The 27,801-nt window shown below is 49.5% G+C and overlaps 1 protein-coding gene across 1 annotated transcript in view; it reads left to right on the top strand.

The window, feature by feature from the left end:
* Nucleotides 1-27,801, top strand: part of fbn3 (fibrillin 3) — a 206,225-nt gene that overhangs the window by 130,359 nt on the left and 48,065 nt on the right. Inside the window, exons 29-42 of the mRNA XM_078424021.1 lie at nucleotides 1,710-1,832; nucleotides 3,383-3,508; nucleotides 4,473-4,598; nucleotides 5,730-5,852; nucleotides 6,557-6,679; nucleotides 10,047-10,172; nucleotides 11,888-12,010; nucleotides 13,942-14,064; nucleotides 15,799-15,960; nucleotides 18,822-18,890; nucleotides 19,113-19,238; nucleotides 21,639-21,764; nucleotides 24,661-24,810; nucleotides 25,955-26,026. Coding sequence (XP_078280147.1) covers nucleotides 1,710-1,832; nucleotides 3,383-3,508; nucleotides 4,473-4,598; nucleotides 5,730-5,852; nucleotides 6,557-6,679; nucleotides 10,047-10,172; nucleotides 11,888-12,010; nucleotides 13,942-14,064; nucleotides 15,799-15,960; nucleotides 18,822-18,890; nucleotides 19,113-19,238; nucleotides 21,639-21,764; nucleotides 24,661-24,810; nucleotides 25,955-26,026 — 1,698 coding nt within the window. The remainder of the gene's footprint in view (nucleotides 1-1,709; nucleotides 1,833-3,382; nucleotides 3,509-4,472; nucleotides 4,599-5,729; nucleotides 5,853-6,556; nucleotides 6,680-10,046; nucleotides 10,173-11,887; nucleotides 12,011-13,941; nucleotides 14,065-15,798; nucleotides 15,961-18,821; nucleotides 18,891-19,112; nucleotides 19,239-21,638; nucleotides 21,765-24,660; nucleotides 24,811-25,954; nucleotides 26,027-27,801) is intronic.

Here is a 27,801-nt window from a genome sequence, read left to right as displayed (position 1 = left end):
GAAACATGAAATTAAAGTAACGAGTGGAAAGTCCAGGATTGGGGATGTCCAAAGATTGGGATGGGTGTTGGGGGGGGGGGGGGGGGAGGAGGGGGAGATGTGGAGGGGGTGTCAGTCTACCCCACGACAGAAGGGGGAGGAGTTGTACAGTGTGATAGCCGCAGGGAAGAAGGATCTGTGGCGTTCTGTGCTGCATCTGGGTGGGACCAGTCTGTTGCCGAAGGTGCTCCTCAGGTTGACCAGAGTTTGTCACGGAGGAGGTGAGCTGCGTTGTCCAAGGTGCTCCGCAGTTTGAGGAGCGCCCTCCCCTCCAAGACCACCTCCAGCGGATCCAACTCCACCCCCAGGACGGGGCCGGCCGGCACATCTGTGCACCACTGCTCCACCGTGTGGCTCACCTCTTGGCTTTTCACCAAAATTGGCAAACCCCAACCACCCACTTCCTCATCATTTCCCTGAGTTCCAACTTTACCGATCTCGCCAACCACTCCAACTACCAGACTGACTTATTCACAAAATGCTGGAGTAACTCAGCGGGTCAGGCAGCATCTCAGGAGAGAAGGAATGGGTGACGTTTCGGGTCGAGACCCTTCTTCAGACTGATGTCAGGGGGGGGCGGGACAAAGGAAGGATATAGGTGGAGACAGGAAGACAGAGGGAGAACTGGGAAGGGGGAGGGGAAGAGAGGGACAGAGGAATTATCTAAAGTTGGAGAAGTCGATGTTCATACCGCTGGGCTGCAAGCTGCCCAAGCGAAATATGAGGTGCTGTTCCTCCAATTTCCGGTGGGCCTCACTATGGCACTGGAGGAGGCCCATGACAGAAAGGTCAGACTGGGAATGGGAGGGGGAGTTGAAGTGCTGGGCCACCGGGAGATCAGGTTGGTTAATGCGGACCGAGTGCAGGTGTTGAGCGAAGCGATCGCCGAGCCTGCGTTTGGTTTCGCCGATGTAAATAAGTTGACATCTGGAGCAGCGGATGCAATAGATGAGGTTGGAGGAGGTGCAGGTGAACCTCTGTCTCACCTGGAAAGACTGTTTGAGTCTTTGGATGGAGTTGAGGGGGGAGGTAAAGGGACAGGTGTTGCATCTCGTGCGGTTGCAGGGGAAAGTGCCCGGGGATGGGGTGGTTTGGGTAGGAAGGGACGAGTGGACCAGGGAGTTACGGAGGGAACGGTCTCTGCGGAACGCAGAAAGGGGAGGGGATGGGAAGATATGGCCAGTGGTGGGGTCCCGTTGTAGGTGAATGTTGGCGGATGATTTGTCGACTGGCTTATTCATCAGTCCATTCTCATTCCTGAAACATTTCAAAGTTCTCTTTATTCCAATGAGCCACTTTGTGGTAATTCGTTCCATTGTCCAATTATTCTTTGAGGAAAAATAGTTTCCCCCAGCTGCCCTTCAAAATTTTGTACAATATTCTCTGGTTTTGAACCAAATCATCTCTTTTCCAAAATAAATCAATCTCCACTCTCTAATTCTTTCCTCAGAACATTAATCACATACTACATACAGTAGCTTTGTGTTATTTGATTGTCTGTCCATAGAATCTCTTGAGGTCTTTTTTAAACAGCTTGTCTCTTCACTAATTTTGCTCACATTGCTGAGGTCGAGCTGCACGATGTTTTGAACCGATTGCTCTCGAGACTAAAGGATATATATTTGTGTTGTACGGAGTTTCAGCTCTCAGGTATCTTCCTCCTGTTTCAGATATCGATGAATGTACCATCATGAATGGAGGATGTGACACGCACTGCACCAACTCGGAAGGAAGTTACGAATGCAGCTGTGGTGAAGGCTATGCCCTGATGCCTGATAAGAGGACATGTGCAGGTACGCAGCAATTGCCTTGTAGAACTGCCTATATCCCATAAACAATCAGGCTCATTTCAATCAGTCACAACTTGGGGATGATGATTTTTCTAAGTCCGTTACAGTATTACGTTTACTCCTGACAGAATCAGTGTAACTAGTTTGATTATAAACTGAGGGTTTTGATTCACTTTAGACAATAGACAATAGGTGCAGGAGTAGGCCATTCGGCCGTTCGAGCCAGCACCGCCATGCAATGTGATCATGGCTGATCATTCTCAATCAGTACCCCTGTTCCTGCCTTCTCCCCGTACCCCCTGACTCCGCTATCCTTAAGAGCTCTATCTAGCTCTCTCTTGAATGCATTCAGAGAATTGGCCTCCACTGCCTTCTGAGGCAGAGAATTCCACAGATTCACAACTCTCTGACTGAAAAAGTTTTTTCCTCATCTCAGTTCTAAATGGCCTTATTCTTAAACTGTGGCCCCTTGTTCTGGACTCCCCCAACATTGGGAACATGTTTCCTGCCTCTAACGTGTCCAACCCCTTAATAATCTTATACGTTTCGATAAGATCTCGTCTCATCCTTCTAAAAGCATATGGATTGGCTATTCATTGTTGACTTGACCACTGTTTCTGAAGAGTTGGACCGGCTTTTTAGAATGCGGAATATAGCGCAAAGAGTTACATAGAAAGTAGGTGCAGGAGTAGGCCATTCGGCCCTTCGAGCCGGCACCGCCATTCAATATGACCATGGTTTGTCATCCAGAATCAGTACCCTGTTCCTGCTTTTTTTCCCATATCCCTTAATTCCGTTAGCCCTAAGAGCTCTATCTAACTCTCTCATGAATACATAGTCAGGCTACAGAAGGCTATGGAGGCCAAGTCAATAGATATTTTTAAGGCTGAGAGAGATAGATAGATTCTTTAAGAACATAACTGCAGATGCTGGTACAAATCGAAGATATTTATTCACAAAACGCTGGAGTAACTCAGCAGGTCAGGCAGCATCTCAGGAGAGAAGGAATGGGTGACGTTTCTTCAGTCTGAAGAAGGGTCTCGACCCGAAACGTCACCCATTCCTTCTCTCCTGAAATGCTGCCTGACCTGCTGAGTTACTCCAGCATTTTGTGAATAAATACCTTAGATAGATTCTTGATTAGTACGGGTGTCAGGGGTTATGGGGAGAAGGCAGGAGAATGGGATTAGGAGGGAGAGATAGATCAGCCATGATTGAATGGCGGAGTAGACTTGATGGGCCGAATGGCCTAATTCTGTTCCTATTACCTTATGACCTTATCAATCATGATTTTATTGAATGGTAGAAGAGGCTGAAAGGGTTAAAAACCATCATCAAGTTCCTGCACTTAGCTGTAGCTTGAGTTTGGCTGCTCCCATTAATGGCCAATCAGTAACTGGAGTGCCTCCTGGAGGGAATATTGTTCGAGATAAAGTGTGACCTGGTCCTTCCAGCAACGTTCAGTCTTGTACGCTGGAACTCCGAGACCTGGGGAAAGCTAACGGGTGGGATTGTTGTGGCATTGAGCGTGACATTGACGATGATTCCCTCAGATATTGATGAATGTGAGGAGAACCCCGATATTTGTGAGGGCGGACAGTGTACCAACATCCCTGGGGAATATCGCTGCCTCTGCTACGATGGCTTCATGGCCTCCATGGACATGAGGACGTGTCTGGGTAAGTACTCACACCTGCCCGTTACATCATTCAAGCTTCATAAGCAGACGTCACGTGGGAATCTGTGCTTTGTGATGACATCAATATTGGGGGAAGAATACTCCGAGCCCACTGAATATTCTTCCAACACTCTTTGTTGATTTTAATGGGATGTTAGAATTTTTTACTCAAGCTCAATAGGGGTGGGGTGGGGTGGGGAGGGGTGGGGGGGGGGTTGGGGTGGGGTGGGGTGTGTTGGGGAGGGGTGGGGAGGGGAGGAGGGGCAGGGTGTGGTGGGGAGGGGTGGGGTGGGGTGGGGAGGGGGGGTGTGGAGGGGAGGGGTGGTGTGGGGAGGGATGGAGAGCGGTGGGGTGGCGAGGGGCAGGGTTTGGTGGGGAGCGGAGGGGTGGGGAGGGGGGAGGTGTTGTGGGGTGTGATGGGGAGGGGTGGGGTGGGGAGGGGTGGGGTGGGGTGGGGAGGGGTTGGGGTGTGTTGGGGAGGGGTGGGGGGAGGGGTGGGGTGTGGTGGGGAGGGGTGGAGTGGGGAGGGGTTGGGGTGTGTTGGGGAGGGGTGGGGGGAGGGGTGGGGTGTGGTGGGGAGGGGGAGGTGGGGTGGGGAGGGGGGTGGGGTGGGGAGGTGGGGAGGGGTGTGGTGGGGTGGGGAGGGGGTGGCGAGGGGCGGGATGTGGTGGGGAGGGGGTGGGGTGGGGTAGGGTAGGGTTGGGAGGGGGGTTTCAGTGGAGGGGGAGGTTGTTTGGGATGTGAGTGTGGGGAGGGAGGAATCCAATGACATTTGCCGTTGTGTGATCACCCGTGACCATCTGAAACTGCAGACCAGAGTCTCTGAGCCTGAGTTGTCAGCACCCTCTGTATAACACAGCAGGGTCGGCTTCGTCCCGGTCACCTGTGACTTTAATTAACTGGCATTGTTTCCAACTCCATTCTCTGAAGTGAAGAACATGATTCACCTTGAACTTCCTTTGCAGATGTCAACGAGTGTGATCTGAACCCAAACATCTGTCTCCATGGCGATTGTGAGAACACCAAAGGCTCTTTCATCTGCCATTGCCAGCTGGGATACTTTGTGAAGAAGGGGACCACGGGTTGTACAGGTGAGTGCTGGGCTCCTCACCCTCTCCTGCAACGTCACCTCAAAGGGAAAAATCTAACTCCACGCTGAAATCAAATCAGAGACCATTTGGTCAGAACCTGACACAATATTGCACGCGTTTAATATAGTTTAGTTTAGTTTCCTAAGTTAACTTTACGTTTAGACAATAGACAATAGTGCAGGAGGAGGCCATTCGGCCCTTCGAGCCAGTACCGCCATTCAATGTGATCATGGCTGATCATTCTCAATCAGTACCCCGTTCCTGCCTTCTCCCCATACCCCCTGACTCTGCTATCCTTAAGAGCTCTATCTAGCTCTCTCTTGAATGCATTCAGAGAATTGGCCTCCACTACCTTCTGAGGCAGAGAATTCCACAGATTCACAACTCTCTGACTGAAAAAGTTTTTCCTCATCTCAGTTCTAAATGGCCTACCCCTTATTCTTAAACTGTGGCCCCTTGTTCTGGACTCCCCCAACATTGGGAACATGTTTCCTGCCTCTAACGTGTCCAACCCCTTAATAATCTTATACGTTTCGATAAGATCTCCTCTCATCCTTCTAAATTCCAGAGACACAGAGCGATACAGTGTGAAATAGGCCCTTCGGCCCAACTTTCCCATGCCGACCAACATGCCCCATCTACACTAGACCTACCTGCCTGCGTTTATCCCATATCCCTCCAAACCTATCCTATCCATGTACCAGGCAAAATGTTTCTCAAATGTTGTGATAGTAAAAGTTGTCCCTAAGGCTCCTATTAAATCTTCCTTCCCCACCCTTCACCTTAAACCTATGTCCTCTGGTTCTCGATTCCCCTACTCTGGGTATGTGACTCGGTGCATTCTATTCCTCTCATGATCTTGTGCACCTCCGTAAGATCGCCCTCATCCTCCTGCACTCCAAGGAATAGAGTCCAAGGTTGCTCAACCTCTCCCTGTAGTTTAGGCCCCTCGAGTCTTGGCAACATCCTCGTTCAATCTTCCCAGCCCCGTGCAGGTCTGGATCCTTCATCCTCGTTTTTATCTGCGGTTAAATTTGCTGTGCTGTGTCATTTTGTCGGCTGCAATGGTTCATCGGCTCTTGGGCAGCGTTAAAGCTCGAGTCCTCACGCTGCTTCTAACTTTTGCCACAGATATCGACGAGTGTGAAATTGGAGCTCACAACTGTGACATGCACGCCTCTTGTGTCAACGTGCCGGGGAGCTTCAAGTGCAAGTGCCGTGACGGTTGGATTGGAGACGGTCTCGAGTGCATCGGTGAGTCTGTTGGTGGTTGACCTTTTATGTTTGTTCTGTTTAGTTTAGTTTAGAGATACAGCGCGGAAACAGGCCCAATGAATATAAGCCCAGTCGATCCATTCTTTCATCGCATGTCAGTCCCGCATGTCATCCTGGGAATTAACCTGGTTGGTCACTCCACACCTCCATCCCCCACCCCCAGGAGGGTCTTAAAGCCCTCTGTTTCTTCCTCGACTGCAGACCAGCCAATTTCCATCGACCAATACTCTCCTCCGCCTCGCAGAGCTGGTCCTTACCCTCAACAACTTCTCCTTCGACTCCTCCCAGTAAAAAAAGGGTCTGAAGAAGGGTCTCGACCCAAAACGTCACCCATTCCTTCTCTCCCGAGATGCTGCCTGACTCGCTGAGTTACTCCAGTCTACCTTCGATTTAAACCAGCATCTGCAGTTTTTTTTCCCTACACAATTAACCTGGTTAGCCTGGCACACAGCAATATCGTCTAGACATTGCTGTGTTGCAACGCCTCATTGTTGTGGTTTCACTCATCGTCGGTTCCTATGGGCAAGATAGAGACTAAAGTGCTGATACCTGTTTGTGCAGCGGTCAAGTGCTGATGGTCAAGGAGTTCCAACCCTGACCATCAGCCACTTGCCTGCTGAAGTGAAGGATTTATTACGCACCCGAGATGTGATTTCTGGTGACCTTTGATTGTCCCATTACAGATCTGGACGAATGCACGACTGAGGAACACCAGTGCAACCCCAGTGCCAACTGCATGAACACTCCGGGCTCGTACCGCTGCGCTTGTAAGGACGGCTTCAGCGGAGATGGCTTCAGCTGCTCAGGTAACGAGGTCCTGGTGCAGAGATGTGGGAAAGACTGACTGCACGCTGGCTCCTGCTTCCACAACATTGGCAATTCCGGGCAGGCTGATGTCTGATTATTAGTTTATAAGCGCAGGCTCGGCGATGGTTTCGCTGAACACCTCTGCTCAGTCCGTCTTAACCAACCTGATCTCCCGGTGGCTCAGCACTTCAACTCCCCCTCCCACTCCCAATCCTACCTTTCTGTCCTGGGCCTCCTCCATTGTCAGAGTGAGGCCCAGCGCAAATTGGAGAAGCAGCAGCTCATATTTCGCTTGGGCAGCTTACACCCCAGCGGTATGAACATTGACTTCTCCAACTTCAGATGGCCCTTGCTTTCCATCTCTAGCCTCCCTCCCCCTTCCCAGTTCTCCCACTAGTTTTCCTGTCTCTGACTATCTTTGTCCTGCCCTCTCCCCTGACATCAGTCTGAAGAACGTCACCCATTCCTTCTCTCCCGGGATGCTGCCTGACCCGCTGAGTTACTCCAGCATTTTGTGTCTACTTCTGATTATTAGTTGTTGGATTCTGATGGTTTTGTGTCACTGAAGCCGCTTTTCCTGCCTTTCGTCTCTGATTCTTGAGATCCTTGTGACCCATGATCTCCAGGCAGCATTCAGTGACGTCTCCAGAATCTGCAGGAACTATCTCAGGAGTTTCTCTTGTAGTTTGAGACCACCCACCACTACATCCAAACCCCCAGTCTTGCCAAGGAGATGTGCTGCCAGATTGCTTCATTGCACTCTAAGATTGTTCTCTTAGAGTCATAGAGTGATACAGTGTGGAAACAGGCCCAACTTGCCCACACCGACCAACATGTCCCAGCTTCACTAGTCCCACCTGCGCTTGGTCCATATCCCTCCAAACCTGTCCTATCCATGTACCTGTCCAACTGTTTCTTTAACGTTGTGATAGTCCCAGCCTCAACTACCTCCTCTGGCAGCTCGTTCCATACACCCATCACCCTTTGCGTGAATAAGTTATCCCTCAAATTCCTATTAAATTGTTCCCCCTTCACCTTAAACCTATGTCCTCTGGTCCTCGATTCACCTACTCTGGCCAAGAAACTCTGTGCATCTATCCTATCTATTCCTCTCATGATCTTATACACCTCTATAAGATCACCCCTCATCCTCCTGCACTCAAAGGAATAGAGTCCCAGCCGACTCAACCTCTCCCTACAGCTCAGGCCCTCTAGCCCTGGCAAATCCTCGTAAATCCTCTCTGCACCCTTTCCAGCTTGACAAGATCTTTCCCATGACACGGTGCCCAGAACTGAACACAAAATGTTGAAATGTGGCCGCACCAACGTCTTATACAACTGCAGCGTGACCTCCCAACTTCTGAGACCCACTACCCTGAGGGATAGTGCAAGCTCTGGTCTGCATTGCGATTCCCCCACCCAGGCCTCTCACCATCACAGCTCCTCTTCTCTGGTAAACTCAGCTCTTTCAGTTTGACTTCAAGGAGGATTGAAACTCATCGCCGTTCCAAGCTGGGTTGTAACTGATGGGAAATCTTAGCTTTCAGTATAGGAGTGCAATCAGCATCTTGGAAAGGAATACCGGAATATTTTCCCAACAGCTGGCAAGATGCCAGACAGCTTCCTGAAGGAGCGGAGTTTGGTTGTAAAGAGCTGACGTGAAGGAATGAATGAATGACTACTTTTATTGTCGCATGTGGCAGGTCACGGTGCAATTGCCCACGGTATGCAAATAGTCGCCACTGAAGGGCGCTGACAAAGTTACACAGTGTGCAGTAGCAGGTCCCCTTTTGCTCCCCCCCCCCCTCACGACGGTCCCCCCCACGCCGGCTCCTCCTTTGTTCCTCAGTGACGTCCTCGCTCCCACGCGGTCCGTCGTCGTCTGCCGGTCGGCGCCATCATCGACCGCCGCGCCGACCTCTCCACTATCACCGCCGAGACCTCTCCGTGGTGCAGACCCGGGCCCCAGCCGCGGGTTCTGCCGACCCAGGCTCCATCAGCCGCAGTGGGGGGGGTGGGGTTCCGCTCCACGGGGGCTTCGGCCTGCCTACCGCGCGGCCCAGCCGGGAGGCGTCTGCCATAGTGGTCCACGGGGAGGCATCTCTAACCCAACGGCCGATCGGAGAGACAGAGTCACTTTAACAACGAGCAGTAAATAGATTTCAAGATCATTTTATTGTCACATCTACCAATTACGGTACAGTGAAATTTGAGTCACCATACAGCCATACGAAGTGAAAAGCAACCAGACACACAGCCACATAAAGGAAACTTTAACATCAACATCCACCACAGCGGATTCCACATTCCTCACTGTGATGGAAGGTAATAAAGTCCAATCATCTCCCTCTTTGTCCACCCGCGGTCGGGGCTGTCGAACCGTCCACAGTCGCCGCTGCCGACTGTCCGAGGCCCTCGCAGTCGGGGCGATCGAAACTCCCCGCGTCGGGACGGTTGGATCTCTCTCCGCGGCACGGAGCTCCCGAGTCGGCCTCATCTCACCGGGAATAAATACTGCAATACATTCAGAGAGGCTACCCACAGCAACCATCTCAGGCAATTGAAATCAATGCTGTTTAGGCCAGGCCATTGTTTCTCACAGACGAGGTTCTCGTTTCAAGCCTCCCACACCCGTACGTCGACAGCAATCAAGGCTTTTCAATCCCAAGGAACCGTCACTCAACAAAATACAAAAAGGAAACCTTTGCTTACTGGAAGTTTCTGTATCTTTCTGAGTCCTCCGAACTCAAGTTTCTTGTTTCATCTGTCAGTCACAACTTTCAGACAATTTAACAAATAGCTTTCCTGTTCTCTCAGTTTTATCTGGCATTTCCTGTTTTTATTTCTCTCTGCACCCCGTGGCCTCTGTCTGCAGGGCATCCCCATAACATGTGGAGATGCCTGCACCAGTGTCTGGGACTGTGATTTACACCGACCGGTGAAAGGCGTTCAGTGTTCAGCTAAAGATGGGCACAAAATGCTGGAGTAACTCAGCGGGACAGGCAGCATCCCTCTGGAGGGCAACTCCAGACTGTCAAAGCTGCCACAGCCAGACATAAAAACAGCTTTTTTTCCGCGAGTAGTAGCTACTCAACAACCAAACGTCTGTCGCCTCCTTTTGCTCTGGTATTTTATTTCATTCACATGTTTAAATTATAATGTTTTATTTCTTAATGTTTTGATGTTTTATGCTTCATGCTTAATTGTTTACTGTATATTTGTGTTGTTACTTGCGAGCGGAGCACCGAGGCACATTCCTTGTACGCGTACATACTTGGCCAATAAACTTATTCCATTCAGTTCAGTTCACCTCGGATATTCAGTGTATTCAGTGTTGCTAACTGGCTGACCTCTATCTCCGTGCAGATGTCGATGAGTGCGCAGAAAACGTCAACCTGTGTGAGAACGGGCAGTGTCTGAATGCTCCCGGCGGTTACCGGTGTGAATGTGAAATGGGATTCACACCGACGGACGACAGCAAGGCTTGCCAAGGTAAGGATGGAGGATTGGCTTCAGTCCAATCTCTCCAGGCAGTCAGTTTCACTTTTGTTCATTGTCACGTGTACAATAGAAGTACCACTAGTCACAGGTACCTGGAAACATAGAAACAGAGAAAATAGGTGCAGGAGGAGGCCATTTGGCCCTCCATTCATCGTGATCATGGCTGATCATCCACAATCAGTAACCCGTGCCTGCCTTCTCCCCATATCCCTTGATTCCGCTAGCCTCTAGAGCTCTATCTAACTCTCTTTTAAATCCATCCAGTGAATTGGCCTCCACTGCCTTCTGCAGCAGAGAATTCCACAAATTCACAACTCTCTGGGTGAAATTTTTTCTTTCTCATCTCAGTTTTAAATGGCCTCCCCTTTATTCTTAGACTGTGTGGCCCCTGGTTCTGGACTCGCCCAACATTGTACAGTGAAAAAGCTTTCGTCGCGTGCTAACCAGTCAGCAGGAAGACAATATAGAAACATAGAAAATAGGTGCCATTCGGTCCTTCGAGCCAGCACCGCCATTCAATATGATCATGGCTGATCATCCAAAATCAGTGCCCCGTTCGTTCCTGCTTTCTCCCCATACCCCTTGTTTCCGTTAGCCCTAAGAGCTAAATCTAACTCTCTCTTGAAAACACGATTATAATCGGGCCATGCAACGCACAGTTGATTTACGGTGCATTACAGTATATTTGCAATACACTACACACTCCCACGCTTCAAAGACCTACAGGTTTGTAGGTTCATTGACATTGGTAAAAATTGTAAATTGTCCCTAATGTGTGTAGTGTACGGGATCGCTGGTCGGCGTGGACTCGATGGGCCGAAGGGCCTGTTTCCGCGCTGTATCTCTAAACTAAACTAAACAAGGGAATAACGTCACACTCCACTGAATTCTTTGTCACACTGCCCCAAGCACAGTTACCTATTCAGCAAGTTCCAAGACACAGATACACATAATTCTGATACACATAATTCTGGTGATAACCAGGATTTTTCACCCATAGAACCCTCTCACCACTCTCTTCCCCATCACAAGGCTGGCTTTAGTGTAGTTTAATTTAGTTTAGAGATACAGCGTGGAAACAGGCCCTTTCGGCCCACCGGGTCCGCGCCGACCAGCGATCCCCGCACATTAACACTATCCTACACCCACTAGGGACGATTTTTTAACATTTACCAAGCCAATTAACCTTCACACCTGCACGTCTTTGGAGTGTGGGAGGAAACCGAAAATCTCGGAGAAAACCCACGCAGGTCACGGGGAGAACGTACAAACTCCGTACAGACAGCGCCCGTAGTCGGGATCGAACCTGAGTCTCCGGCGCTGCATTCGCTGTAAGGCGGCAACTCTACCGCTGCGCCACCGTGACCGCCCCTCGTTGGGAAATCCTTTTGTGCATCAACTAATTTGCAGGGTTGATCCAGATGGACAAACGCACGTCTGATTAAAGCGATCTATTGAAAGATCCAGAAAATCACTGGTAGTGTTAATCTTGTATCTCTGGGAATCTAAAATAAGACCATCGGCCTAGGCTGCAAAAGATCTGAGATTCAGGCTTTCCCCAATGACTTGCTTACCAGGTAAACCGATAAATATTGAACGTGTGCACAGGGCGAATAATCTCTGATGAAACAGCACGAATATTACAGATGATGTACCTGACCTTTGCCTTCCACAGTTCCACTAATCTCGCCATGTGTTTTGTTCAGATATTGATGAGTGCACCTTCCAGAACATTTGCGTTTTCGGCACGTGCCAGAACCTGCCCGGAATGTTCCGCTGTGTCTGCGACGATGGCTACGAGCTGGACAGGAGTGGCGGCAATTGTACAGGTGAGTTCACCCTGACAATGGAGAATGTGGCATCTCGCCCTGTTACACAGTGGCCTTGAGCTGATCAGTGAGCGGCCCTGACAGGTAAGATTGAAGCAGAGTAGAGCAAAAATTTGAATGATTGGAACGCATAGATTCATATGGCGTGGAAATACGCCCTTCAGCCCAACTTGCCCATGCCAACCAACATGCCCCATCTACACTAGTCCCACCTGCCCGCGCTTGGCCCATATCCCTCTGAAACTATCCTATCCATGTACCCGTCCATATATCTCTGAAGCGTTATGGTAGTACATGCCTCAACTGCTTGCCACAGCTCGTTCCATACACCCGCCACCCTTTGTGTGAAAACGTTACCCCTCAGGTTCCTATTAAATCTTTCCCCCCTCACCTTAAACCTATGTCCTCTGGTTCTCTATTCCCCTACTCTGGGCAAGAGACTCTGTGCATCTACCTGATCTATTCCTCTCATGATTTTATACACCTCTATAAGACCACCCCTCATCCTCCTGGGCTCCAAGGAATAGAGTCCCAGCCTACTCAACCTCTCCCTGTAGCTCAGGCCCTTCGGGTCCTGGCAACATCCTCGTAAACCTTCTCTGCACCCTTTTCGTCTAGGAACTAAACAATAACCTCTTTCAGTAAACGCAGTTTCTGCAGCATGCAAGAACTAACCTACACACTTTAATGAGGTTTATCTGACATATGAGCCTCCTTGTGTAAGCATGTGTATTCATATATCCTCCCTGCAGCAGCCTAAATGTGCATCCTTTAAACTCTGCATTGGAAATGGCCAAGAAACAGTGAATAATGAGGAACAAATGATGAGTTGGTTGTGTTGTAGATTGATGTTCAGGGACTGCTGCAGCCATTAGGGCTGTTAAACCTCAACCTCAAATAATCTCTGAACTACATAGACTATTATTGTTATTATTGCACTATTTTGTTTTTAGCGTGTACGTATGTGTGCGTGTGTGTGTATATATATATTATATAAGATAGACACAAAAAGCTGGAGTAACTCAGTTGGTCAGACAGCCTCTCTGGAGAAAAGGAATAGGTGACATTTCGGGTCACAAGGCTCTACCTGAAACATCACCTATTCCTTCTCTACGGAGATGTTGTCTGACCCGCTGAGTTACTCCAGCTTTTTGTGTCTTATCTTTGGTTTAAACCAGCATCTGCATTTCCTCTGTGTGTGTGTGTGTGTGTGTGTGTGTGTGTTTGTGTGTGTGTGTGTGTGTTTGTGTGTGTGTGTGTGCGCGCGTGTGTGTGTTTGTGTGTGAGTTTGTGTGTGTGTGTGTATGTGTGTGTTTGTGTGTGAGTTTGTGTTTGTGTGTGTGTTTGTGTGTGTATGTGTGTGTTTGTGTGTGTGTGTGTTTGTTTGTGTTTGTGTGTGTGTGTTTGTGTGTGTGTGTGTGTGTGTGTTTGTGTGTGTGTGTGTGTGTGTGTGTGTGTGTGTTTGTGTGTGTGTTTGTGTGTGTGTGTGTGTGTGTGTGTGTGCGTTTGTGTGTGTGTGTGTTTGTGTGTGTTTGTGTGTGTGTGTGTGTATGTGTGTTTGTGTGTGTGTGTTTGTGTGTGTGTTTGTGTGTGTGTGTGTGTGTTTGTGTGTGTGTGTGTGTGTGTGTGTGTGTGCGTTTGTGTGTGTGTGTGTTTGTGTGTGTGTGTGTATGTGTGTGTTTGTGTGTGTGTGTTTGTGTGTTTGTGTGTGTGTGTGTGTGTGTGTTTGTGTGTGTGTTTGTGTGTGCGTGTGTGTATAAAATGTATATCTGAGTATGTATATATATATTTTTTAAATTATATTGTTTACACTGTACTATGTTTACATATTCTGTTGTGCTGCTGCAAGTTAAGAATTTCATTGTTCTACCTGGGACATGTGACAATAAAACACTCGTGACTCTTGACGCTGGCTGGGATTGTGTTCACAGATATCAACGAGTGTGCTGACCCGGTGAACTGCATCAATGGCCTTTGTGTCAACACCCCTGGCAGCTACCTGTGTAACTGCCCCTCGGATTTCGAGCTGAATCCAACAGGGGTTGGTTGTGTGGGTAAGCATCCCTCTGGGGCATTTATTATTAAAAGGTTTCCCGGAGACAAAGGCACGACTTGTAGAACAGAATCAGCAACAAACCTCAGGGATACCCAGGCATTATTAGACACTTAGCAAAGTCTCTTAATATTCTGCACCTTGGTAATCCCGAGATTGAATCACACTTTTTTAGCTTAGTTTTTGTTTAGTTTTAGAGATACAGCGCGGGGTCAGGCCCTTCGGCCCACCGAGTCCACACTGACCAGCGATCCCCGCACGTTAACACTATCCTACACACACTAGGGACAATTTACACTTATACCAAGGCAGTTAACCTACAAACCTGTACGTCTCTGGAGTCTGGGAGGAAACTGAAAATCTCGGAGAAGACCCACGCGGTCACGGGAAGAACGTACAAACCCCGTACAGACAGCGCCCGTAGTCGGGATCGAACCCGGGTCTCTGGCGCTGTAAGGCAGCAACTCTACCGCTGCGCCAATGTGCCACCCCTAATCATCAGGACAAAACCTCAGGGATACCCAAGGATTGCTGAGCCAATGTCATGTTAATATTCCGCATCTTGGTATTCCCTAGATTGAATCACACTTGACTTTCCAAAATGTTTACAGTGTAAACTGGCATCAAATATCAGTATTTCTCCTCCTCCCTGGAGTCCTGCTGGGTGGGAGGGGAGATTAATTCCTGTCATCCATCGTTACTGCAATAGGAAGGTACCAGACATAATTGCAGACACCCTTCTGGCGTGTGGGACATGCATATCTGAGTCCTCGCATGTGTACAACTGGACGTACTGTGGTCAACCCTACTCTTTCAGCGCCCTCCCACAGACTGCACAGTCCATCATGGGCATTCTCCTTTCCGTTGCAATCTTTTGAGGGGAAACTACCAAGCAATCCCTCATAAATATCCTGAATACTCATTCTCCGCTCTTCCTTTCTGGCCTCCTCTGATAATCATCCCATTCCTCCCCCAGACCCAAGCGTTGCCCCAGTAACGATCAGCTCCACAAAACCACAAAACATCCACTGAACCACTTTATCTTTCAGCCTGCTTGTGTCTCACATCTATCTGTCAGTTTTTTCTCCAGCTAAAGATTAAGTTCACTCGTTTTTTTCTCAAGTTCACGAGTTATAGGAGTAGAATTAGGCCATTCGGCCCATCGAGTCCACTCCGCCATTCAATCGTGGCTGATCTCTGCCTCCTAATCCCATTCTCCTGCCTTCTCACCATAACCCTTGACACCCGTTCTAATCAACAATTTGTCTATCTCTGCCTATCTCCCCTCATCCTTCTAAACTCCAGCGAGTGCAGACCCAGTGTTTCCTTCTCTAAGACTGTGCTTCAAATAAACAAGAGTCCCACAGTGCTTTGAAACAGTGGTGTGGGAACAGGCAGCTCAGTTTCTTTCATGGGGTTGATAGCCGTGGTGAAGCAAACAAGAGTTTACATTTCAGGTCATTGGCCTTCCATCAGATGAGTTGTACAGATTGATAGCCACAGGGAAGAAGAATCTCCTGTGGTGTTCTGTGCTGCAACTTGGCACAACCAGTCTGTTGCTGAAGGCGCTCCTCCGGTTGCCCAGCGCGTCATGGGCACACACATTGGGCGACCTTAGTATTTTTCTCTGGTACATCGGTAACTCTGGATTCCAAGTGATGCTCTGTTCTCTCGTTGCTTCTGTTCACGAAATGGCCGCTGTCCAAGCTCACTCTGGTGCTTGTCTTTATTTCAGACACTCGCGTGGGTAACTGCTATCTGGAGACGTTGCCAAGGGGCGACGGTGGCATTTCGTGCAGTGCGGAGATCGGTGTTGGAGTCACCCGAGCCTCATGCTGCTGCTCCTTGGGAAGAGCCTGGGGCAACCCCTGCGAATTCTGCCCTCCTGTCAATTCAAGTAAGTGCAGCCAGTGTAGGGTTGACAACTTTCCCACTCCCAAATAAGGGACAAAAGGTGACGTCACCGCCCCACGCCCCATGTGACCTCACCCAGCCAGCTCCACCAATGGCGGTTGCCCGGGCCCGGAGGTGGGTTGCTATGCAACCTCCGTTATGCGGTGCATGGGCCTCCAGGCCTACACTGTCTGGGCCTACAGCGGTCCCCGGGCCTACAGCGGCCCCCGGGCCTATACTGTCTGGGCCTACAGCGGTCCCCGGGCCTACAGTGTCTGGGCCTACAGCGGCCCCCGGGCCTACCGTGTCTGGGCCTACAGCGGCCCCCGGGCCTACAGTGTCTGGGCCTGCAGCCGCTCCCGGGCCTACAGCGGCCCCTGGGCCTACAGTGTCCGGGTCTACAGTGCCCCTCGGGCTTAATACTGGACATAGGCGGTCCCATACGGGACAAAACAATTTAGCCCAATATACAGGATGTTCCGGCTAATACGGGACAGTTGGCAACCCTAAGCCAGTACATCTTATGTACCTCATCCTGGGTGTAAACTGCGGATCCGGTTCAGGGGCTGTGAAAACGACATCATACTCGCTGGAGTTTAGAAGAATGCGGGGGACCTCGTTGAAACGTACAGAACAGTGAAAGGCCTGGATAGAGTTGACGTGGAGAGGAAGTTCCCACTAGTGGGAGAGTCTAGGACCAGAGGTCATCGTCTCAGAATTAGAGGACGTTCTTTTAGGAAGGAGATGAGGAGGAATTTCTTTAAGTCAGAGGGTGGTGAATCTGTGGAATTGTTTGCCACACAACGCTGTGGAGGCCAAGTCAGTGGATATATTTAAGGCAGAGATAGATTCTTGATGAGTACAGGTGTCAGAGGTTATGGGGAGAAGGCAGGAGAATGGGGTTAGGAGGGAGAGATAGTAGTTTTGGTCTCCAAATTTGAGGAAGGATATTCTTGCGATTGAGGGCTTGCAGCGTAGGTTTACTAGGTTAATTCCCGGAATGGCGGGACTGTCATATGTTGAAAGACTGGAGCGACTAGGCTTGTATACACTGGAATTTAGAAGGATGAGAGGGGATCTTATCGTAACATATAATAATAATAATAATAATAATGCATTACATTTATATAGCGCTTTTCAAACACTCAAAGACGCTTTACAGGGATTACTAGAACATAGAGAAGAAAATAAATAGATAAATAAGTAAACGAACAGAAAAAGGAGACAGAAGGTGAGGTGACGGTCAGTGGTTGAAGGCAGTGCTGAACAGGTGAGACTTCAGTGATGTTTTGAATGTGGTGAGTGAGGAGGAGTCTCTGACGGTTTGGGGTAGTGAGTTCCAGAAGGTGGGAGCAGCGATGGAGAAAGCCCTGTCCCCCCAGGATCTGAGTTTGGTCCGGATGGGGGGGGACAGGAGGTTGGCAGCAGCAGAGCGGAGGGTGCAGGTGGGAGTGTGCCTGTGAAGGAGGTCAGTCAGGTAGGATGAAGGCGTGGATGAGGGTTTCTGCAGCTGTGGAGGAGAGGGATGGACGGAGACGGGCAATGTTTTTGAGGTGGAAGAAGGCTGTCTTGGTGATGTGTTTGATGTGTTTGTCGAAGGAGAGGGTTTGATCAAAGATGATTACAAGATTCCGGATGTGAGGGGAGGTGGATACTGGGAGACCATCAATATTGAGGATGAAGTTTTGGGTGGATTTGGTGAGCGTTTTTGGACCAATGATGATGATATAAGATTATTAAGTGGTTGGACACGTTTGAGGCAGGAAACATGTTCCCAATGTTGGGGGAGTCCAGAACCAGGGGCCACAGTTTAAGAATAAGGGGTAGGCCATTTAGAACAGAGAAGAGGAAAAACCTTTTCAGTCAGAGAGTTGTGAATCTCTGGAATTCTCTGCCTCAGAAGGCAATGGAGGCCAATTCTCTGAATGCATTCAAGAGAGAGCTAGATAGAGCTCTTAACGATAGGAGGATTCAGGGGGTATGGGGAGAAGGCAGGAACGGGGTACTGATTAAGAATGATCAGCCATGATCACATTGAATGGCGGTGCTGGCTCGAAGGTCCTAATGGCCTACTCCTGCACCTATTGTCTATTGTCTATCAGCCATGATTGAAAAGGGGAGTTGACTTGATGGGCCGAATGGCCTAATTTTGCTCCGATCTCTTATGATCTTATGACAGTTAGGATCAAGGTGCAGGAAATGCCTCTTCCTATGAGGTAGTTTAAGTGGAAGTAGTGTCTGCAGTACTCCCTGGTATCGGGCCTCTTTCCTTTAGTTACACCACCCTCTTCAGTTCTGCAAAACACCCTGTTATACTTCAGCTAGCAATTCTAAGTAAGTAAAGCAGGCTCACCACACGCAATATGCAATCTGTCACGTACACATTAACTCTTAAACCCCCATCCTCCTCTACAATGGAAGTTACAAACTGAGGATTGGGGACGTGGGGAAAATCAAGGACGAATCATCCGCCAGGGTTAAGCTTCCAGTTAATGGATATATTGTAGTAAACCAAGCTTTGTGAATCAAACGGGTTTTGTCAACGAAACAGCGGTCGAACACACGCGCGCTCAGTTAGGAGAACAGTTAGGTGCTGGTTGCTGTTGAGAGGAGCACCACACGTCTGTTAACTCGAGGGCCCGAGCGGAGCTTCTCATCCCCAACTGTCAACTGTCATCCCCAACTGTCAACTGTCATCGCCAACTGTCAACTGTCATCGCCAACTGTCAACTGTCATCTCCAACTGTCAAAGGTCATCTCCAACTGTCATGTGATCGTCCCAGTTCTGGTGACGAAGGTTCGATCAGTAAGTGGCCACAATATTTACATTGGACACTAACGTTTTCGACAAATATTCTCTTCTAGCCGAGTACAAGACACTTTGTCCCGGAGGAGAAGGTTTCAGACCAAACCCCATCACCGTTATCTTAGAGGGTAAGTCGTGTTGTTACTCGTGAGCAGAGCACCAAGGCAAATTCCTTGTATGTATGCGTACTTGGCGAATAACATTTATTCAATTCAATTCGGTTTAATTCCAGTTAGCCCTTTAATGCAAATCCCATGATTAAAATGTCAAGAATATTAATTTTTAAAATGATTATTTTATAACCAGAGTAGAAATTATTGTAACGTGAGCTTCTGATTGTTTTCCCACAGATATTGATGAGTGTCAGGAATTGCCAGGCCTGTGCCAAGGTGGGAACTGTGTCAATACGTTTGGAAGCTTCCAGTGTGAGTGCCCAGCTGGTTACTACCTGAACGAGGATACCCGCATATGTGAAGGTGAGGGTGACCTGGACCCTGGTAACTATTGCACAGTCCTAGAATCTGGCAGCACACTGCGTTATTAGTTTTGGTTTAGTTTAGTTTTAGAGGTACAGCGCAGAAACAGGACCTTCGGCCCACCGAGTCCACGCCGACCAACGATAGACAATAGACAATCGTTGTTGTTAGACAATAGACAGTAGGTGCAGGAGGAGGCCATCCTGCCCTTCGAGCCAGCACCGCCATTCAATGTGATCATGGCTGATCATTCTCAATCAGTACCCCGTTCCTGCCTTCTCCCCATACCCCCTGACTCCGCTATCCTTAAGAGCTCTATCCAGCTCTCTCTTGAATGCATTCAGAGAATTGGCCTCCACTGCCTTCTGAGGCAGAGAATTCCACAGATTCACAACTCTGACTGAAAAAGTTTTTCCTCATCTCAGTTCTAAATGGCCTACCCCTTATTCTTAAACTGTGGCCCCTTGTTCTGGACTCCCCCAACATTGGGAACATGTTTCCTGCCTCTAACGTGTCCAACCCATTTAATAATCTTATACGTTTCGATAAGATCTCCTCTCATCCTTCTAAATTGCAATGTATACAAGCCTAGTCGCTCCAGTCTTTCAACATATGATAGTCCCGCCATTCCGGGAATTAACCTAGTGAACCTACGCTGCACCTACGATCCCCGCACATAAGCACTATCCTGCACACACTAGGGACAATTTACACTTATGCCAAGCCAATTTGCCTACATGCCCGCACGTCTTTCGAGTGTGGGAGGCAACAGAAGATCTCGGAGTAAGCCCACATGGTCACGGGGAGGATGTACAAACTCCGTACAGCCAGCACCCGTGGTAGGGATTGAACCAGAGTCTCCGAACGGTTTGTTTTGGGCGGCACGGTGGTGCAGCAGTGGAGTTACTGCCTCACAGCTCCAGAGGCCCAGGTTCAAATCTGACCACGTGTGCTGAATGCTTAATTCTACTCCTATAACTCGTGAGCTTGTGAACTTTTCACAGCTTTCTAACTCGTCTAACATCACAACACATTAGCATTCCAATGAACCAATGCGACTCCATCTGCATTGTTTTATGTTCTCTGCATTCTAACAAAGGCTTCCACCATCCCCCCGCCTTGCTTCTGCACTTTAAGGCCACCGTTTATTTCAATGGCTGTGGCTGTTTTGTGTGCATTTTTATTCATTAATCTTTTGTGATCTGGACATTACTGGCAAAGCCAGCTTTTTTTTATTGCCCATTCCTACTGATTTGTGGATCTATAAATTGAGAGCTGTTTGCTCGACCACTCCATTTAAAATCATGTCAGATGTATTTTCTACTATTTATTTAAATCTATTAATTTGCCGTTCATTTACTGAACTCCCTCTACGATCAATGTTTACTAATCAGCACATTGCAAGAGTCCCTAGGACTTCAATCCCTGTACTGAATCATTGTATATAAGCAGCAGCATCTATTTGTGTGCAGAAGATACTAATAACCCCAAGCTCGTTATTTCTGCTACGTCTCTATCCAACTGGGTCAATTTTCCTCAAGTTTGCTAATTATCTGTTGTATTCTATCAAATGTTTTTTTTTGTTGAAAATCCATATATGCCACATCTGTTGCATTTTCCTCACCTATCCTCTGTGTAACCACGTATAAAATCATGGCAGGAATAGATCGGGTAGACGCACAGAGTCTCTTGCTCAGAGTGCGTGAATCGATGACCAGAGGACATGGGTTTAAGGTGAAGGGGAAAAGATTTAATAGGCATCTGAGGGGGAAACCTTTCACACAAAGGGTGGTGGGGGTATAGAAACATAGAAACATAGAAAATAGGTGCAGCAGTAGGCCATTCGGCCCTTCGAGCCTGCACCGCCATTCAATATGATCATGGCTGATCATCCAACTCAGTATCCCGTACCTGCCTTCTCTCCATACCCCCTGATCCCTTTAGCCACAAGGGCCACATCTAATTCCCTCTTAAATATAGCCAATGAACTGGCCTCAACTGCCTTCTGTGGCAGAGAATTCCACAATGTATGGAACAAGCTGCCAGAGGAGGTAGTTGAGGCCGGGACTATCCCAATATTTAAGAAACAGACAGGTACCTGGATAGGACAGGTTTGGAGGGATATGGACCAAACGCGGGCAGGTGGGACTAGTGCGGCCGGGACTATCCCAACATTTAAGAAACAGACATGTACATGGATAGGACAGGTTTGGAGGGATATGGACCAAACGCGGGCAGGTGGGACTAGTGTAACTGGGACACGTTGGCCAGTGTGGGCAAGTTGGACCGAAGGGCCTGTTTCCACGCTGTATCACTCTATGACTCCATGACTCTGACTCTATAACCCTTTGTTAATTGAATGTAATTAATTGTAACCTGATATCTCTTTTTCTCTTCCAGATATCGACGAGTGCACCACTCACATTGGAATCTGTGGGCCAGGGACGTGCTACAATACCCTGGGCAACTATACCTGTGTCTGCCCTCCGGAGTACATGCAGGTCAACGGGGGAAATAACTGCATGGGTAAGACTACGAGCGGCAGGAAATATTGGCAATATCTGGCCATGGGCAAAAGCCGAAGGAACCGCGAGTCCGTTTCAATTCACGGGACCATTACCGGATTATTCAGAACTTAATTTAAAAAATGGCTGAGAAGTTAAGAAATGTCGCCCAAAAAATTAGACAGAGCAATAATGTCTCCATAATCTGTCAGACATCATTTCCAGAAACCTCTAAAATGTAACAGAAAGTAGCTGTAAATTGTGAACGTAAGTGACCGTGTCTCTTCCCCCCCCCCCCCCAAGAGAAATTAGTTGGCTATTTAGCACCTACTGAAAATCAATAGAAAAAGGACAGCCTGTAATTTTCCACAGGTAACTCACATCTACACAGGAGATGGCCTTGTGTTCGATGAACACTTTTACTTGGTTAGTAAAGATCTTCGTGAGTAGCGAACACGTACGCTGTTTACTGTGTAGTATCCAGTTGTATCTTGCTGGGTTGCCCATCTAGCTTTCACTTAGATGCTGTCCACATTGTTCTAACTCATATATAGCATATAGTGTTCATTTATATGTAGTACAGTTTAATTCTACGTAGAACGCACTTTCGTACAGTATTGACTCATCCATCATTTTCAATGCATTATAGCATGGCATTAGAAACATAGAAACATAGAAAATATAGGTGCAGGAGGAGGTCATTTGGCCCTTCGAGCCAGCACCGCCATTCAATGTGATCATGGCTGATCATCCACAATCAGTAACCCGTGCCTGCCTTCTCCCCATTTCCCTTGATTCCGCTAGACCCTAGAGCTCTATCTAACTCTCTTTTAAATTCATCCAGTGAATCGGCATCCACTGCCCTCTGTGGCAGAGAATTCCACAAATTCACAACTCTCTGGGTGAAAAAGATTTTTCTCACCTCAGTTTTAAATGGCCTCCCCTTTATTCTTAGACTGTGTGGCCCCCGGTTCTGGACTCGCCCGACATTGGGAACATTTTTCCTGCATCGAGCCATTGTGGCAATGCGATGGATGGCAGCCAGTCATTCATCTTCCACTGCTTTATCGAGGCTACGATAACATAGCATCCACCTACATACAGCGCTTAACCATTCTTATCTGTTGGGTCATCCATGTTGGGTGGTTCTGCAAAGTGCAGAGTCGTACAGAGCTTTCGCCAATATTCACAAACTAATAGCTGAACAGCATTGCAGTTAGCACTGCTTGCTAGACTTTCCAGTCGCCCTGAGTTCAATCCAGATCTCCAGTGTTGTCCATGTGGAGTTTGCAGGTTCTCCCAAGGACTGCGTGGGTTGCCTCTGGGTGTTCAGGTGCCTTGCACGTTCCAAAGGCATGTTGATAGGCTGATTGGCTGCTAGTGTAGGTAAGCCTGTAGTGTAGGTAAGTAGCAACAGAATGCTAGGAGTATTGATGGTAGGGGTTGCCAACTTCCTTACTCCCAAGTAAGGGACAAAAGGTGACATCACTGCCCAGCGCCCGAAGTGACCTCACCCAGCCAGCGGCCACGTGCTCCCGTTCCACCAATGGCGGCCGCCCGGGCCAGGAGGCGGTTTGCTATGCAACCTCCGTTAGGTGGTGCCCGGACCTACAGCAGCCGGCTACAGTGTCCAGGCCTACAGTGTCCAGGCCTACAGTGTCCGGGCATACAGTGTCCGGGCCTACAGTGTCCGGCCCTACAGTGTCCGGGCCTACAGTGTCCGGGCCTACAGTGTCCAGGCTTACAGTGTCCGGGCCTACAGTGTCCGGGCCTACAGTGTCCAGGCCTACAGTGTCCAGGCATACAGTGTCCGGGCCTACAGTGTCCAGGCATACAGTGTCAGGGCCTACAGTGTCCGGGCCTAAAGCACCCTCCGGGCCTAGTACGGAACAAACCAATTTAGCCCAAAATACAGGATGTCCCGGCTAATATGGGACAGTTGGCAACCCTAATTGATGGGCATATGACCAGGAGCACAGGCTCGGCGATCGTTTCGCTGAACACCTCTGCTCAGTCCGCCTAAACCTACCTGATCTCCCAGTTGCTCAACAATTTAACCCTCCCCCCTCCCATTCCCACACTGGCCTTTCTGTCCTGGGCTTCTTCCATTATCAGAGTGAGGCCCAGCGCATATTGGAGGAACATCACCTCATATTTCGCTTGGGCAGCTTACACCCCAGACAGGAGTTGATGGAGATTTAAAATTAAATTTGCATAGAATCGATGGCCAGCACTAACTCGGTGAACCAAAGGGCCTATAACTGTGCTGTACAACTCTCTGACGCTACTAGAGTCATAGAGTGATACAGTGCGGAAACAGGCCCTTCAGCCCAACTTGCCCACACCGGCCAACATGTCCCCGATACACGTCCCACCTGCCCACGTTTGGCCATATCCCTCCAAACCTGTCCTATCTATGTACCTGTCTAACTGTTTATTAAACAGTGGAACTACCTCCACTGGCATCTTGTTCCATACACCCACCAACCTTTGTGTGTAAAAGTTATCCCTCATATTCCTATTAAATCATTACTCCTTCACCTTATGCCCTCTGGTACTCGATTCACCTACTCTGGGCAAGAGACGCTGTGCGTCTACATGATCTATTCCTCTCATGATTGTATACACCTCTGTAAGATCACCCCTCATCCTCCTGTTCGGAGGGAGAGATGGATCAGCCATGATTGAATGGCGGAGTAGACTTGATGGGCCGAATGGCCTAATTCTGCTCCTGTCACTTACGACCTTAAGAGAAGAGTGCTGGAAGAGCGGGGAGGTTTATGAGTTCAGTCCGGTCTGCTCTGCATCAGGGCAGTTTACCAGCTGTGCTCCGCTCACGGTTACAGTTTGAGGACATGTGAGTTGTACATTGGCCGGGCTGGTGTGAAATGACCCCTCTGTTGTGAATTGTGCACCAGATATGAGGAAGAGCGTGTGCTACCGTAACTTCAATGACACGTGCGAGAACGAGCTCTCCTTCAACATGACCAAGAAGATGTGCTGCTGCTCGTACAATGTGGGCAAAGGCTGGAACAAACCCTGCGAACCCTGCCCAACGCCCGCCACATGTGAGTCTGGCTCAGCGGCGGGGCCTGAGGGGGGAAACGTACCGCGCGTATCGGTGTTTATTTCACGCTGCAATGTGGTCTTGGGTAGTGCTGTGTGTGTCGATGGGCAGTGGGGATGTGTGGTGGTGGGCAATGGTGTGAGTATCGATGAGCAGTGGGGATGTGTGGTGGTGGGTGGTGCTGTGGGTATCGATGGGCAGTGGGGGCGTGTGGTGGTGGATAGTGCTGTGGGTATCGATGGGCAGTGGGACGTGTGGTGTTGGGTAGTGCTGTGGGTGTCGATGGATAGTGGGACGTGTGGTGTTGGGCAATGGTGTGGATGCTGCTGTTCACTACATTGGGCAGGAATGGGGACAGGTTGTGTGTGCTGGACAGTGGTAAAGGTGGCAGAAATGGACACTGCTTTGAGTGCTAATGGACAGTGGTGTGGGTGGTAATGGTCAGTGGTGGGGAGGGTGGACGGGCGGTGGTGTGGGTGGGGACGGGGTGTGGTGTGGGTGGGGATGGGGTGTGGTGTGGATGGGGACGGGGTGTGGTGTGGGTGGGGACGGGGTGTGGTGTGGGTGGGGACGGGGTGTGGTGTGGGTGGGGACGGGGTGTAGTGGGTGGGGACGGGAGGTGGTGTGGGTGGGGACGGATGTGGTGTGGGTGGGGACGGGGTGTTGTGTGGGTGGGGACAGACGGGGGTGTGGGTGGGGACGGGGTGTGGTGTGGGTGGGGACAGACGGGGGTGTGGGTGGGGACGGGGTGTGGTGTGGGTGGGGACGTGGTGTGGGTGGGGATGGGGTGTGGTGTGGGTGGGGACGGGGTGTGGTGTGGGTGGGGACAGACGGGGGTGTGGGTGGGGACGGGGTGTGGTGTGGGTGGGGACAGACGGGGGTGTGGGTCGGGACGTGGAGTGGGTGGGGACGGGGTGTGGTGTGGGTGGGGATGGGGTGTGGGTGGGGACGGGGTGTGGGGTGGGGACAGACGGGGGTGTGGGTGGGGACAGACGGGGGTGTGGGTGGGGACGGGGCGTGGTGTGGGTGGGTGGGTGGGGACACATGGCCAATGTTACGACTGTTCATGGGTTGGATTACCAGCACTCTGGTGACTGAGTGTGAACATGCCTGAGGATAAATGATGGCTAAACCTTCTCTTGCAGCTCAATACCAGCTCCTGTGTGGGAACCAGGCTCCGGGCTTCATCATTGACATTCACACTGGCAAGCCCGTTGGTGAGTGTCGGCAGCTCTCTGCTGTGACTTGGGGAGGGGAGGGAGGGGGTGGGGAGTGATGAAAAATTCAGACTAACACTAGGACTAATTTGGCATCACGCTCCTGAAGCTCGGAGAGACACGTGCTGGAGGTTTAAAGAGAATCTTGTGTGTTAGTTGCTTCAGAGCTGTCAAAGCTCCTTGAGGCTTGGTCAACCCATACGATCTTTGCAGTAATCGTAACACAGAAGGAGACATTACAATCCTGCTTCGCTCGACCAAGGTGTTGCAGAGCGGAGAGAGCGTGTGGGGTGCGGTCATCAGTCAGGAACGGGGTACTGATTGAGAATTATCAGCCATGATCACATTGAATGGTGGTGCTGGCTCGAAGGGCTGAATGGCCTACTCCTGCACCTATTGCCTATTGTCAGTTCTGGGTCATTTGTTGTTCAAGGAATGGACTCTTATCCACCGGCGAGACCAAACATAGACTAGCCGATTGTTTCGCTGAATACCTTCGCTCAGTCCGCCTGGACCTACCTGATCTCCCGGTCGCCAAACACTTCAATTCCCCTTCCCATTCCCACACTGACCTTTCTGTCCTAGGCCTCCTCCATTGTCAGAGCGAGGCCAAACGCAAGTTGGAGGAACAGCATCTCATATTTTGTTTGGGCAGCTTACAACCCCTGCATTCCCTCCCTCTCCATCCCTCCCCACCCAAGTCGCACCAGCTTCTCGTTCTCACCTGGCAAACAGCTAACAATGCCCTATTTCCTTTATCATCGTTACTTTTTTTGCGCATCTTTCATTCATTTGTTCTATATTTCTCTACATCACCGTCTATAACCTCTCCTTTCCCTTTCCCGTGAATCTCAGTCTGAAAAAGGGTCTCGACCCGAAACGTCACCCGTTCCTTCTCTCCAGAGATGCTGCCTGACCCGCTGAGTTACTCCAGCATTTTGTGCGTATCGTCAGTTTAAACCAGCTCCTGCAGTTCCTTCCCACACATCAGTTCTGGGACTTGCGCCAACGTCTGAGAAAGAAAGACAACGTGTGTTAGATATTTATCAACCCATTCAGTCCCGGATGTCGGTATCTGCAGGAGGGGAATGAATCCCTCAGTCTTCAATGTTAATTTAATTCAAATACTGATCAAACGCCCTTTGCTTAGAAGTTTAAATGATCCCCAGTGCTCCATCCAGGGTCAACAAAACATTCCTGAATATTGGGCAAGAAATCTTAATGCAGAGAGAGATCTGTGGAAAAATAAACTAGTGTTCCCTTGCCACTCTCTGCTCAGACAAGCCTCATCAATTATTCTCTTTGCCAAACCCATGTTTAAGCATGAACCGGAGAAACTGATGGTAATGAAAAATGTTCTTTCTCCTGAAGTAAAATGTTTTAACTTCAATTTACTTTCGGGAACCAACAAAAGGTTGCACATTGTTTAGTTTAGAGTTTAGTTTAGTTTGGAGATACAGCGCGGAAACAGGCCCTTTCGGCCCACCGGGTCCGCGCCGACCAGCGATCCCCGCACACTAACACCACCCTACACACACTAGGAACAATTTTTACATTTACCAAGCCAATTAACCTACAGACCTGCACGTCTTTGGAGTGTGGGAAGAAACGGTAGATCTCAGGGAAAACCCACGTAGGTCACGGGGAGAACGTACAAACACTGTACAGACAGCACCCGTAGTCGGGATCGAACCGGGTCTCCGGCGCTGCATTCGCTGTAAGGCAGCAACTCTACCGCTGCACCACCGTGCCGCCCTGCTGCTCCACATTCAGTT

This window comes from Rhinoraja longicauda, chromosome 28, assembly GCF_053455715.1.
Source record: "Rhinoraja longicauda isolate Sanriku21f chromosome 28, sRhiLon1.1, whole genome shotgun sequence".
NCBI classification, from domain to species: domain Eukaryota; kingdom Metazoa; phylum Chordata; class Chondrichthyes; order Rajiformes; family Arhynchobatidae; genus Rhinoraja; species Rhinoraja longicauda.
The sequence above is the reverse complement of the archived record's forward strand: the minus strand, read 5'-3'. Positions and strand labels throughout refer to the sequence as shown.